The sequence below is a fragment of the Pimephales promelas genome, chromosome 6 (assembly GCF_988280905.1).
Source record: "Pimephales promelas chromosome 6, fPimPro1.hap1.1, whole genome shotgun sequence".
Classification (NCBI taxonomy): Eukaryota; Metazoa; Chordata; class Actinopteri; order Cypriniformes; family Leuciscidae; genus Pimephales; species Pimephales promelas.
Genome location: NC_142774.1, coordinates 14,784,497 through 14,797,808, shown reverse-complemented (window position 1 = coordinate 14,797,808; position 13,312 = coordinate 14,784,497). Strand labels below are relative to the sequence as shown.

At 36.7% G+C, this 13,312-nt stretch overlaps 1 protein-coding gene and 1 long non-coding RNA gene across 2 annotated transcripts in view; one reads left to right on the top strand and one right to left on the bottom strand.

The window, feature by feature from the left end:
- The window catches only part of nr3c2 (nuclear receptor subfamily 3, group C, member 2), an 84,315-nt gene extending 74,539 nt beyond the window's left edge, over positions 1–9,776 (bottom strand). The window contains exons 1-2 of the mRNA XM_039691029.2: positions 9,362–9,776; positions 3,558–5,340 (exon numbers count right to left, since the gene is read on the bottom strand). Of these exons, the coding sequence (XP_039546963.2) occupies positions 3,558–5,320 (1,763 nt within the window). The 5' untranslated portion in view covers positions 5,321–5,340; positions 9,362–9,776. The remainder of the gene's footprint in view (positions 1–3,557; positions 5,341–9,361) is intronic.
- LOC148978512 (uncharacterized) overlaps positions 1–12,725 on the top strand; it is a 91,695-nt gene extending 78,970 nt beyond the window's left edge. Inside the window, exon 3 of the long non-coding RNA XR_016169018.1 lies at positions 12,316–12,725. This is a non-coding gene — a long non-coding RNA (uncharacterized LOC148978512). The remainder of the gene's footprint in view (positions 1–12,315) is intronic.
- Positions 12,726–13,312: the final 587 nt, after the last annotated feature.

Genomic DNA, 13,312 nt, shown 5'->3' with positions numbered 1-13,312 from the left:
ATGCATAAAATTTTGTGACTTTTTCTACATTATCTATCTATACACACACAAAAAAACTGGGCTTGATTCGGTTGTTCTAAAGGTATGTAAAAAAAAAAGTCACACTCATTGCATTTTGGGGTCAATATGACCCCAATTGAAATAAATGGGAAAATCGAAAAAAATGTGTTTTTTATTTTTCATTTGTAAAAAAAAATCACTTAATCCAGAATAGATCAGAAAATTTCTATACCGCAATGAAGTACTGGTACTAGAGCACAAATTCAATGTGGAACGAACATGATAACATGCACACACACGTGTACACACACATAAACACACACACTGGTGTGACTACAATAGAAAGCAGTTTTATAGAAACTGGCAAATAAAATCAATAATTCCAGCATAAATCTGAAAATTCTCACACATAAATGAAGGTCTGGTAGTAGATCACTAATACAATGTGGAATGAACATTATCACACACTCATGTGCACACACACAGACACAAATACACACAGAGATAGAGGTTTGACTGCAATAGGGAGCATTTTTATAGAAATTGGGAAATAAAATCAATAATTTCTGCATAAATCTAAAAAAAATCACACTCAAATGAAGGTATGGTATGAGAGCACAAATGCAATGAAAATTAAATGAAAAGAACATGACTACACACATATCACACACACACAGAGACACACACAAACATACAGGTGTGACTGCAAAAGAGACCATTTTTATTGAAATTGGCCCAAAAAAAAATAATAGTAATTCCAGCATAAATCTAAAAATGTTCACATAAAAATGAAGGCCTGGCATTGGAGCAAAAAAACAATGTGGAATGATCATGATTACACACACACATGCATGCGTGCGCACACAAACACACACAGACACACAGGTGTGTTTACTCTTTACTCTTTACTATTCCTATCCGCCTATAGCTGTTTGTTTTTTTGTTTTTATTTACCTTTTAAAAATTAATTTCTTATTCTAAAGTTAATCATTTGATGCATTTTGATTATTGAAATAATATGTAATTGCAATTAAGTATTTTCTTTTAGTGGCAACTAATGTGGCATTATTGCAAATTTATTTGGGATTACTGCAAATTTATAAAACATTATTGCAATAACAAGATACTTAAAAATACCCCGAACAACAACAAAAATAATTGTAAACTTTGACAAAATACTGATTTAATGTATTTTAAATGTTTAAATATATATATTCATAACAAAAGCTGTTATAAGAGCAGTAAGTCACATTTAGAAAAATGAATGGATTTCAATGGGGCCTCTGCTGGAAGTATATGGTAATTACACTTTCTGGCTAAAACTATATTATCTACAAAAAAACATCTTACCAGCAGATGGCAGAATTATGCATTAGACACCTAGATCAATATCCAGAAACAACTCATATTTAAATTTGATCATCATTAATGTGTTTTTTTTCATAAAAATGTAATATTTCATATTTATGCTAATGCTGTAGTTGAGGAATTCTGCAGTAAATAGGTACAAAAGTACTTCATATCCCCCAAAACACAGCATAAAAATATAGATGAGAAGTAACTGAAAAAAATGATATATAATTTGTATTATTAAAATGTATATTTTTTGTACAAAAGCTCTGTGCATCTTTGGGGTCATATAGACCCCAAAATGCAATTAGTGTAAACAGGAAAGAAATATAATAGTAGGGTTAAAAAATACAAGGTTTAAGACATTTATAAAAATGCCTTCTATATTTCTGTTTTGCTTTTCACTCCATTTTATCGAAATCGTACTAAACCATGGTGTCTGAAGGGAACCGTGAAATCTGCGTAACTTTCCATCTGTAGTATTGTCGTCATACTCTGAATTAGGTTAAGCTATGGTAATAGTGCTGCTCGGCTTGGGAGCCCGAATGCACACCACATCCGATGGATTTCACAGAAAATACAACCAGGAGACTTCACGTAGAAATAGGAATACTGGCCTTCAGTGGTAATAGCAAAATCCAAGACAGGTGGATCATTGTAATGTGTGATTACAACCTCTTAACACACAGGCAATAAAAGAGGATTAATTTTAGTAGAAAAGTTAAATATAGCACCTTTAAATGGTGTTTAACGAAAAATACATTAGTTTTTAAGTTTAAGGGTTTTTAATTTTTTTTACGTTTTTGTCACCATTTATTTATTTCACCACATGCTCGAGTGAGAAAACATGCTGTGCTGACAGACATTGCAGAGACAAAGATAACGGTGTTCTAAGTGAAGTTTCTGACAGCACTTTGTGTTTTCTGTTCTTAAACCTGTCACCCTCAACGAAATTTAAAGGAAGCATATTATATGTCTCAAAATCATTAAAAGCTATGAGATAAGTTATCATCTCGGATCACTTGGGGTACAGCTGTGCTTTACCTGCAGTCGTGAAGCAGTTATAAACTGCTTTCTTTCCTGTTTTACTGTCAACTGGTGTTTGGATTTCATGTGATTTCTCATGGTGCTGATATTATAACTCAGATTCATTAATTAATTTTATTAAAAGTAATTCCCATTTTGTAAGATCATTTAGTAAGTTAATTTTCCTTTGAGTAGCCTAATTCCAAACTTCGCGAGGCAGACGACAACATTATGTGATCGAATCCAAACAACTTGTTAAACACGCTCCACAGCGCCACCCAGTGCATTTAATTATAATTGTGAGTTAGTGCTTTGGATTTATCATGGATCACTGCATTTACAATAAAGCAACTTATACAATTCGATTAGTATTTTATTTTCAAATAATAATTACAGATCGAATATTCATGTATATGTCTCAAAATTTTTTGGAATATTCGTGCACATTCGAATATCCGTGCACACCCCATTCAACATTCATATTGCAATGGCTATAGTGAACAAGGTCACAATCTCAGTTTCAAAGTTTCTCCCTAATAGTCATTGTACGCTACATATCCAGTTATTTTTATTTGAGCATTAATCACTGGCTTAAAATCAATCAGTTCCTTGTCTCAAATCATTAACATCACATTTCTGTCTTCTTCGATATCTCCCACTGTTTGTTTAAGAGCCTTTCATAAAAACTGCTTATCATTGTTTTTTTTAGAGAACGGTACTTGACCTACAATTAATTATGTATGATGCTGCTGCATAATGACTGGACTCAATAACAAGATATATTTCATTGCACAATATCTACCAGGGCCTTCTGATAAAAACACAATATCTTATGTTAATGTTCACAATCACTGATAAGAAGGAACTTTGCTTCCCTCCTATAGCGGATATTAGTAGAACACTTTGCTTCTACTAATAATCTCATTGTCTAACCTAATAATGTTGGTTTGAGATCACATGTTGATGACTTAGTGCATCACAAAAGTGGCAAGTCTTTCCCATTAGGAAAAAAAGGATGTTTCAAATGCAAATGTGAAAAAAAAAGAAAAAAAACACAAGACAAAATTTGTTTTTGAGAACAAGAATGTTTTTGAGAACAAGAAAACACAAGACAAAATGTTTTAAGCACTTCCTCAACATCTTGTGGCAAAACAATAATAAAAGACAAGCTTGTGTCTTACCTTTCCATGTTTTCTGTAAGGCAGACTGGGCCTGGATAGCCATCCCCCCTGACAGAGAGAGGCCCCTGTGACAACCCTGGGCGAGTTTTCCACGTCTCCATTAATCCAGTAACTGGAGAAATTAGATTCAACAAGGGGTTCGTCTGGTCTCTCAAATTGTGGCGTGAAAACGACATTGTTCCTTGCGCTCCGATCTGGTAATGAAATGAATGTCCACCTGAATTAACACCAACAATAGCCGACGTGGGCACATTATTATTCTCTTGGTAATAGCTGCCATCATTGGTTTCCTGTTTAATCCCCTTGGGCAGGCTATTGTTAGGAAACACACCAGGTTCATAGTTGCCATTAAGAGAAGAAACAGGAGGTCCCAAGATCCCAGAAAGACTATATTCGTCAATATTATCCCTCAAAGACAAGTATGTGGTCTCTGCAGAAGGAAAGCAGCCCAGAGAGTGTTGCGGCTCAACAAAATGGAGGTTCGAACAAGTTACCTCTCTGTTTGGCTCCGTCTTAATTTGAGTCACGAATGGAGAGTGTGGCATAGCGCTCTTGCTGCTGCCTAGGCACATGCTCCTGTAATCAGTCCCAGGTTCATTTTTGATGTATTTGGCCACTCCCATAGCATCCAATCCGATGTTAAATATTTCCCCATCCACGTTCTCTACCTTCGGAAACTCGAATCCCTTGAAGTCATGCTCTTGGCTCTCAGGGCTGTTGGCATCATTTTGCACTAGGCCCAATCCACTGGAAGGGCTAGAGACAGAGAATCCCCTTGATGAGTTCCTGGGACTGGACATGGCCATGCTGCCAACAGTGGGCGGACTGGAGATGGATGGTCTAATGTTACAGGTATTGCCTCCATTTGTTGTTGGACTTGAGACAGATGATCTCATATTGGTGTTACAGGAAAGTGGTGACCTCACACTACCTATACTATGAGGGCTGGAAACCGGAGACTTCATAACACTGAGTGGACTAGCCAGTGGAGGTGACCCCACCATGCTGGATTTTGCAGGGCTACAGGTGTTGGGGCTGGTGTGGTGACCTTGGGTCAAGTTGGTGCTGGCAGAAGCCAACGACGGACAGTCAGAATCAAAGTAGGTGGGGCTGGTAGTGGACGACACCATGTTGTGTCCTGTAGGACTAGACATGGGGCCAGACCCATCAGTGCTGCGAGAAAGAACGGTGGTCATTGCAGAGGGCACTGAGCCAGAGACTACAGCACAATCCTGAGGGCCATCATTGGTTTGTTGGGACCCAGGTGGGAATGAAGCTGGGGGAGCTTTCATCTTTGGGCTCCCAGTTGTTCTGGACTGCCTGTCTTCAATTGCTTTCCCACAAAGAGGAAACAGTTTCCCTGGGCTACCCTGCCCACCCACAGTACCATGTTGGGCAAAGCCAAAATCTGCCTCCCTGGCAGCATTCATGTACAAACCCATAGACTCAGCAACCGTTTTGGAGAGCTCCTTTGAATCTGTTTCTGACTTGCGGTTGTTGAAGGAGTTGTTGAAGGAGGGAAACTGTAATGGTTGATTCTGGTTAACTCTAAGCACTGTTGTCTGGGTAGTCTTAAAGTTGTTGTCCTTGCAGGCAGACGGCGCATTAGGGGCATTGCTCGAGTTTACAATATCCATGAGCACATCACTGTTTGTTAAACTCTCTTCTGCAGAACAGCAATACTCCATGGTGTTTGGCATCTGTGCCCATTTATTTTCTGGAGTTGCCCCTTCGGAGTAACTTTGGTATCTTTTAGTCTCCATACCTGGACCATTTGATAAACCTAATGGGCCAATAAATTGGAGATATTTAGACCTTGCAGTCAAAATGGCAATGTTTTGATTAGTACAAAGAAATCTTATTAGTTAGACTTTCAAACCAAATAGCACACAAAATCATTATAGGTTTAGTTTGAATATTTTTGGGAAAATGCATTATAGACATCCTACAATAAATAAATCTTTGCATATTGTGATTACAAAGAAATGTATCTTTTATTTATAGGATTCACTGGGCTTTAAAAATATCAAATGGTACATTTTTCTTATTCATACTATATTTTTCACCAAATACATTCATTGTTTTTGTTTTTCATGATCAATTTCTATCCTTGGATTTAAATGGTCCACTTTTTGCTTCTTTGTAAAATTGCCCTCTTCTTCCTAAATGCAGGGGCCATGCTGTCTCCTTCAATCCATGGTCAACCCCAACCACAATCCCCAACCTGAAATGTTTTCTATTTGACAAATTTATTTTAGATTTCCCATGTGGTTTACTATGTTTTCACCACCACGCTGTGTGAATCCACAAAATGAGTAAATCTGTAAATTAACTAATGAAACTCTTTTAGCAGTGCTGGGTCCTGGCACTGCCTCCGCAGACATCAGATGCAACGCTCTTCATTGGGCTGCACGATTTGGGCCAAAATGAAAATCACAATTATTTTGATCAATATTGAGATCACAATTAATTATTTGTTGATTTTAACCAAAACAAATTGTATTGTCACATAAGCTAATTATAACTGCTTTCACATCCACATTGTGCTATTCCTGCTAATATACAATTATGTGAATCAAAATAAAATAGATCCTCTTATTGGCCAAATTTCAGTGCATCTCCTTAAAGAATAAATAAAAATAAATAAAACAATAAAGAAAATGCAGCAAAACTTCAACAGGGCCCTATTTTACATTTTACATTGTGTAAATATATTTTAGGAAGCAAAATATAAACTTGCATTGTACCTGCATAATGGACGTGAATAAAACACGCAAAATATACAATCAATAAAAAAACTTTAAAAAAAAAACATTCCATAACAGAATGTTACCAAATGAGAACATGTCAAGGGAGAACTATCCACTATGGAAGTTTGATTAATGGATGAAATTCAGATTTGACAATAAAGAAATGTTGTGTACAGTGTCAGTGATTAGTTGTGAAGTCTTATTGCATAAATTTAATCTATTTAATCCTCCATATGGAAGTTCATGTGCTCAAATTATTTCTATCTATTAAACAATAGTTCAAAACAAGACGTTTGTAGTACTGATTATTGGAGTCCATTAATCTAACTTTCATGCCTCTTACATAGTACTTATATTACTATGTAGTATTTGCCAATTTATTAATGTAATTTACTAATACTCACACTCGGTCTCTCACGCGCACTGTCACTCTGCCTGTCTCTCTCGCACGCAGACACTCGCTATCTCTCGTGCACTTTCGAGCACGCAGACACACTCGGTCTCTCTCGCGCAGGTGCGAGATAGCACAGAGCACACATACATCACAGAGACGTCTATTTGATGTGCATGTTTACATCTGGAAGGCGTATTTTTTAGAGTGTTTGCTCATCTGCAATACATCTATAGGACGTTTCCTGTCAAATGTCAAATAGATATTTAGATGTCTTAAAGATGTAATAGTTTAGAATGCATGTTAAACTGACATCTTACAGATGTCTATCATTTGTTAGTAAACAGAAGATGATTTCCAGATGAAGTGATCTTTAACAGACATCTTGCAGACATACGTGTGCTATCTGTTGGGGATAATGGAGTCACGTGATCAGACAGTGGTTTACGGAGCGCTAGATTGGCTTTGCAAAAAAACAAACAAAAAAACAACTTTGATACGGAGCATTCTGTGGGAATAACAGAATGATTAATAATAATAATAATTCATTACATTTATATAGCGCTTTTTTTTCTGGAAACTCAAAGCGCAGAATGACACATTTTAAATATCGCTTGATCGCACGAATTTGATCGTGTGAAGCCAACATCGTTATTCTGATTAAAATTCAATTAATCGTGCAGCCCTACAAGGTAGCTTCATGGGATTCACTCACCCATCTCATTGAATATGAATTTTGACCACTTAGCATGTAGCCTAACTTTTCTCAGCAACCCTCTGTGCTTTACTTTGCTGCCCCCTCTAACTTCAGCTGCTATCAGTCTGCACCTTAAAAGGTCCTTTACCTGCTAAAAGGAGGGATGTAAGAGGGATGATATTATCAACATAAAGATCAGGTCAAATTAATAAAAATGTTACTCCACAAATTCTTTGTTTCTGAATTTTATTATTATTATTTGTTTATTCATGTCTAGAAAAGTAGAATGGCATAAAAATTATTTATCTTCATTATATTATACATTCGGTATGTTTTAAAAACAAAGAGACTCATTTTGTCACTCAGATGTTAACGATAGGCCTACAACACAAGTACATTTTAGCAGTGTTACATTTAGTTGGTGAAATGACAAATGTTTGCACTTTCTGAAATTCCAAATGCACCCTTAAGTAATATGTCCTGGTGGTGGCATCCTAAACATACCTCCAAAAAAAAAAAAAAAAAAGCAATAGTGGACTGAGAAAGTGTGAATGCAAAAAATAACTGGTTTGAATCTAAAAACAAGCAACAATAGCTGTCAAGACACATAATGTCCCCTAACACATGTAATGAGTTGTTTTAGATTAAATAAATGAATGAATAAATAAATTAAAATGGTGTGCACAAAATTTTCAACAAAAAAAAGTTAATTTCCCATCCTGTTACACAGCACAAAGAGGAGAAAGCCGAGCCGACCGCTGCGAGTTTAAACTGTCATTCATGTCCAGTAGGCCTACAAGACTTAGTTCACCATCAATACAGGTCAGAAGTAGCCTTAGCTCTTCTCTAGCGAGATGCAGTTACTTTAATCGCACTTTTAAAAGCAATGTCAAATGGTAATGACAATGTTGCTTTAAACGTTTGACGTAGTTCTTTGTTTATGTTTTGTTCCCCCTCCCTATCGTCTTTCTTCCCACGATACCGTGCTCAAGCGGACAACCATTGGACAGAAGCAGACACACTGTCGCCAAGAGTTTATCACCCCACTCACGGATTGGTCCCGTCGCTCTGTCAGTCTTTATATTTATAAGCTTTTTCTCCACAAAACTGCTGCGACATTCTTTGTAGAATTTAATTTACGAACTTTGCTCTATGTGTAGCCTATAAAAACTTTACGTGTTAGTTCGGACGCGTCATAATTCATGCTGCGTTGCAAAGCTAGCGACCTCCAGAATGATGCGTGTGACGCAGTTGATTCTTTTGCTAAATAACTCCTGATTAAATATCGTTGCGATGCACTTTATTCATCAAATGACGTCACGTGAATCACTCATGCTTAAGTATTAATGTTTGCGCGCATTTTCACAAGAATACATTTTACTCGCCGCTGTTCTCACTGTCTAACCAGACAGAACATCACTGGCAATTATTGTGCCCCTTCTGACTTCAGTTTCGCACAACTCTGTGTACTTAAGTACACGCCTACAGTTATAAGATGATGTTAACGTGAAAGGAAATGAATCATATGAAGAACTTGTCGACGGAGCGAGAGATCATGATGAGCTTTGATATAACAAGCAATACCGTATTTTGTATAGGCTATGGCTTGATTTCATATGTGATATTGCGTTTGCTTAAACGAAACTGATGAAAAAGTATTCACTTGCATAAATCCAGTCGGCTGTGAATTTATCTAGTTTAGGCGAGAAAACGTCAAACATATGATGCAAAGGATATTTGTACAGATTACATTGATACGTGCATTATTGTTACTATACAGGTGTAATTATAGGCCTATTTGTTTATTTATATGTTTATTTTCACCTCATGCACAGCACAGGGATCCTGTCAAGTTAAACATCAAGTTTTAGACAAGTTTTAGACAAACGCGTCTGCATTTGCAGTAGTTAGGCTACATACAGTACTGGTTTGTTCTTCATTGAGCTATAATATTAAGACATCTTACCGTAGTTATAACATCCAATTTTGACAGTTATCTTTTCTGCTGGCCGCAAGTAATCCGATGGACAAAACTGAGAAAATGGCACTAAACAGTGCCGTTAAGTTGTGTTTAGAAGTATTCCCAGTGTTGCGACTGCTTGCATACTAGTTCCAGTTGTGACAGCTGAACGCACCGCACAGTGCCGCGCGCATGACGCGAGATCCTTAACGACAGCGCACTGTACGCGTACAACGGTCGACAGCGACTTCACCGAAACGTCCTGTCGACAGTTTTCTGTTTACGTGCACATTGCTGCTAGATTGTTGAAGGCGCCCAACTGAAGACTAATAAAAACAGCGGAGGACTCAGACAGACTTGCGTAGCGACGTGATTGTGTGCACATGGACCCTCCTACTGCAATGAGAGCTCGAGTAGGAGGGGGCGATGAATGCGCTCAGGTATATACGGCTCTTGGTCCAGAAGTAGGGCAAGGTAGTTTGATTGCGCAGGCGCTAACCTGTGCATCTAGGACAAATGGATGATGTGCAAACATTTAAGTGCATTGCTTCATGTTATTCAGTGGTAGCCTATATAATTTAATATAATCTAATTAATCAATTTACTGCAATCCCAGACTTATAGACTTTAGATAACTTTTGATTTGTTTTTTCATGTTGCAGAATTAAGGGGAAAAAATGTTTGTGTAGGCTACAGATTTAAAGAAGAGGCGATAAGTGGGATTATGAATGTTATGGAGCATTGTAGGCCTATATTGACTAAACATTGGGACATCAAGCATTAAATGAAAATTGTTGGATGTATACAAGAAATAACAATGTTGGATGTAGCCTATTTGCAAGACATAATGTTTTAATCATCATGTCATCCTCCAGTGGTCAGTTATTTTTATTCAAAGAGATTTTTAATAAATTCAAATATTTAAAATAGGTACATTTCATATTCTTTTTAGTCCTCTAATTTTGAAAGCACTTGAAAACTACTGGATAAAGTCTTTTGAAACTGTCCTTTGGAAGTGGTGTGTGTGAATTTCAGGCTTGAGATGAACGTATAGGAAGCACCATCTAATCAGCTTAATGTGCAGTCACTGACTTTTTAACAGGCCTGGGGAAAATCTGTATGTATCTGTACTAATTAAGCAGTACATTCATATAAAATAACATTTATATAGGTCCTCATTTCTACCAAGCATTGATTTAACATAAAGTCTCCTTTTAAAAAGACCTACCACAAGGTGGTGCAGTTTTTGTGATTTGTTAGAATTTGTTGACATAGAAATGCTCTGTAGTAACCCTGTGCTTATGTAATACTGATGAAGGGGAGATAATTTCACTTATATTCAATACTTGTATGTAATATACAGTTACAGCAATATGTATATAATTACAGTCCTTCTTATTCCTGTCAATATATGACAATTACATTCTAGCCTCAATAGCATGGCATTGTGTTTATCTTATTATGCTGAATAAACTCTGGCTTCATCCTTCTTATTTCCAAGTCAATAGTGGAGACGATTTATGTCAAGCAGAGATTTGCGACCTTTGAGGCTATAATGTTACCAAACCTCCTGCAGTGCTTAACTTGTAATCTTACATGGTCAAGCACTTGTTTTAAAAAGCTGAGAATTTTTCCTCTATTAAGGATTAAACATAGCAAAGTTTTCTAGAACCATCAGCTCATAGACTTTTCCGGAAAGTGATTATTATTAGTCACATGTAATTCATATTGTCCATAGTTATTAAGTCAAACTGTCAGATCTGTTTGGTTAGATCATAGGGCACATACTTGCAAAGTAAGTATGCTTATTTTTTGATTCACAGATCTGTAGAGTAACTAAGCAGTAATTGATCAGCTAAATATTATATTGAATACATTTCTTATTACTAATATTTTCCTATAATGAAAGCAATCATTCATGATCAAAATAATAGGGTTGCCACAATGTTCCATTTATACTATTGATTCAACAACAGCTTCAGCTGATGTACAAATTAAGTGCTGGGTAGGCCTAGATCCCACAATGTGACATGGCTTACAGCGGGATCATGTTGTTCACACAGTCTGACGAGCAGCAGTCGTAAAAACTATTATAAATCTTTAGTTTTCTTTGTCACTATTTGTTCTAGTCATACATTAGTTGTCATGGTTTATTACTAGTTCTCACCTGTTTCCTGTTTCGTTTATTGCCACCTTCATAAACCCAATATGGGATTATCACACTTCCGGGTTTCATGGGCGGCATTTGTCAACTTTGTGCATATCCACTTCCGACGCAGTTGACGAATTATATTTATGTCACTTCTCTGTTCCACTTTGTAAATCTAACCAACAACGCCAACCCTACTTAAGTTTTCATGGATTCCCGACTGAATTGAGTATAAGGAAGAAGTGGATTAAAACTTTAAAATAAAACAAGGTAGCACGTTTGTTTGCAGCCGGCACTTTAGTGAATCAGACTAATTTACCAGGGATGCCGTATAAATAAACTTAGTGTAGTCCTTCATCAGTTCGCCAGCGAGATCGGTGATTCAACGGAAGTGGCAGTGCACAAAGATCACAGAATACGGAAGTACTACGTATCGGCGTGATAATCCCCTATATTCAGTTCATTGTTTTGTATTAGCGTTACGTTGTGATGTGTACTGTATGCTAGTGCACTTTGTGTTTATTAAATGTCTGTTATTGTCGTTCATTCAACGTAATGCATCTCTCAACTTATTTTTTATTTTAACGTTATTTCTTATTTATCCACACGTAACCCCTGACATGGCATGCATCTGATAAATTATACATTCAGAAAAGTTGTGAAAGTTTACTGCACCAATGGAGCCCCGAACTTCACATACTTTTGAAAATCCAGCGTTTAGTTGATCCTGGTTAGCATTAACTATCAGAGTTTTAAACAACTTTTATTTTTCTTCCACGAGGGGTTTTGACAACAAAGCATTTGTTTCCAGGTGGACCGATAAAGAACGCGACACACACATCTCTCGGACATCCTATATAATTCAACCAATTAAATTGCGACTTTGAAACTCCTCATCAGATGTGCATCAGATGTTCACCCAACGGTCTGTGGGAGTGACGTCTGAAGCTGAGACTATCACAAGATAAGTCCAGCTCCAAGTCTCCTTCGTTGTGAAATGGTCCTGGCCTCCCTCTCCCTCCTCCAGTGGCAAAGCCATACAGTTCCTCTGCCTTGTCTCCGCTGTCTCCCTTCAGTCCCTTGGCTCCTCCAGTGGGGTTTGGGCATCAGCTCTGCCTTGACCTTTGGATCCCTCAGCTTCACCTCAAGCCTCCATCACACAGTTTACACAACATAATCTTCAACTGAAAACGGAAAACATTTTATGAGCTTTGGCTTATCATTTACACAACATGTAACATGTAATCATGTGATAAAAGGTAACTGTAGTCTGATTGTAGTCTGATATATATGTGTATATATATATATATATATATAAAGAGTTCAGATGCAAAAGCCTCTAAGTGCCATTTGAAATTTTCTTTTTTTCATTTTTATCAAGCTTATATATTTAAGTTCAGTAATTTCACTTAAATGACAATGAAGATTACCTATGAATTGCCATTTAAGTGAAATTACTGAACTTAAATATACAAGCTTGATAAAAATGTTCATTCTAGAAGAAAATTTCAAATGGCACTTTGAGGCTTTTGCATCTGAACTCTTCATATATATATATGGATTGTGTAGATTTTTGCATAACAAGAAAAAGTGCACACATTGACCCAAAATTTCACGTTATGTGAATATATGAGAGGAAGATAAAACTACCCATACCTTGCTTTATTTCTCCTGCCAGTATACACACTTTTAAACATAGATAGTTAACTATAGCCATAGGCAGAAGACATGGCCTTGAACGTTAATACATCTGCCTGCAAAACCTAAAATAATTGTTCTTAAATGTTTTATAACTTTTGAACCGCAAA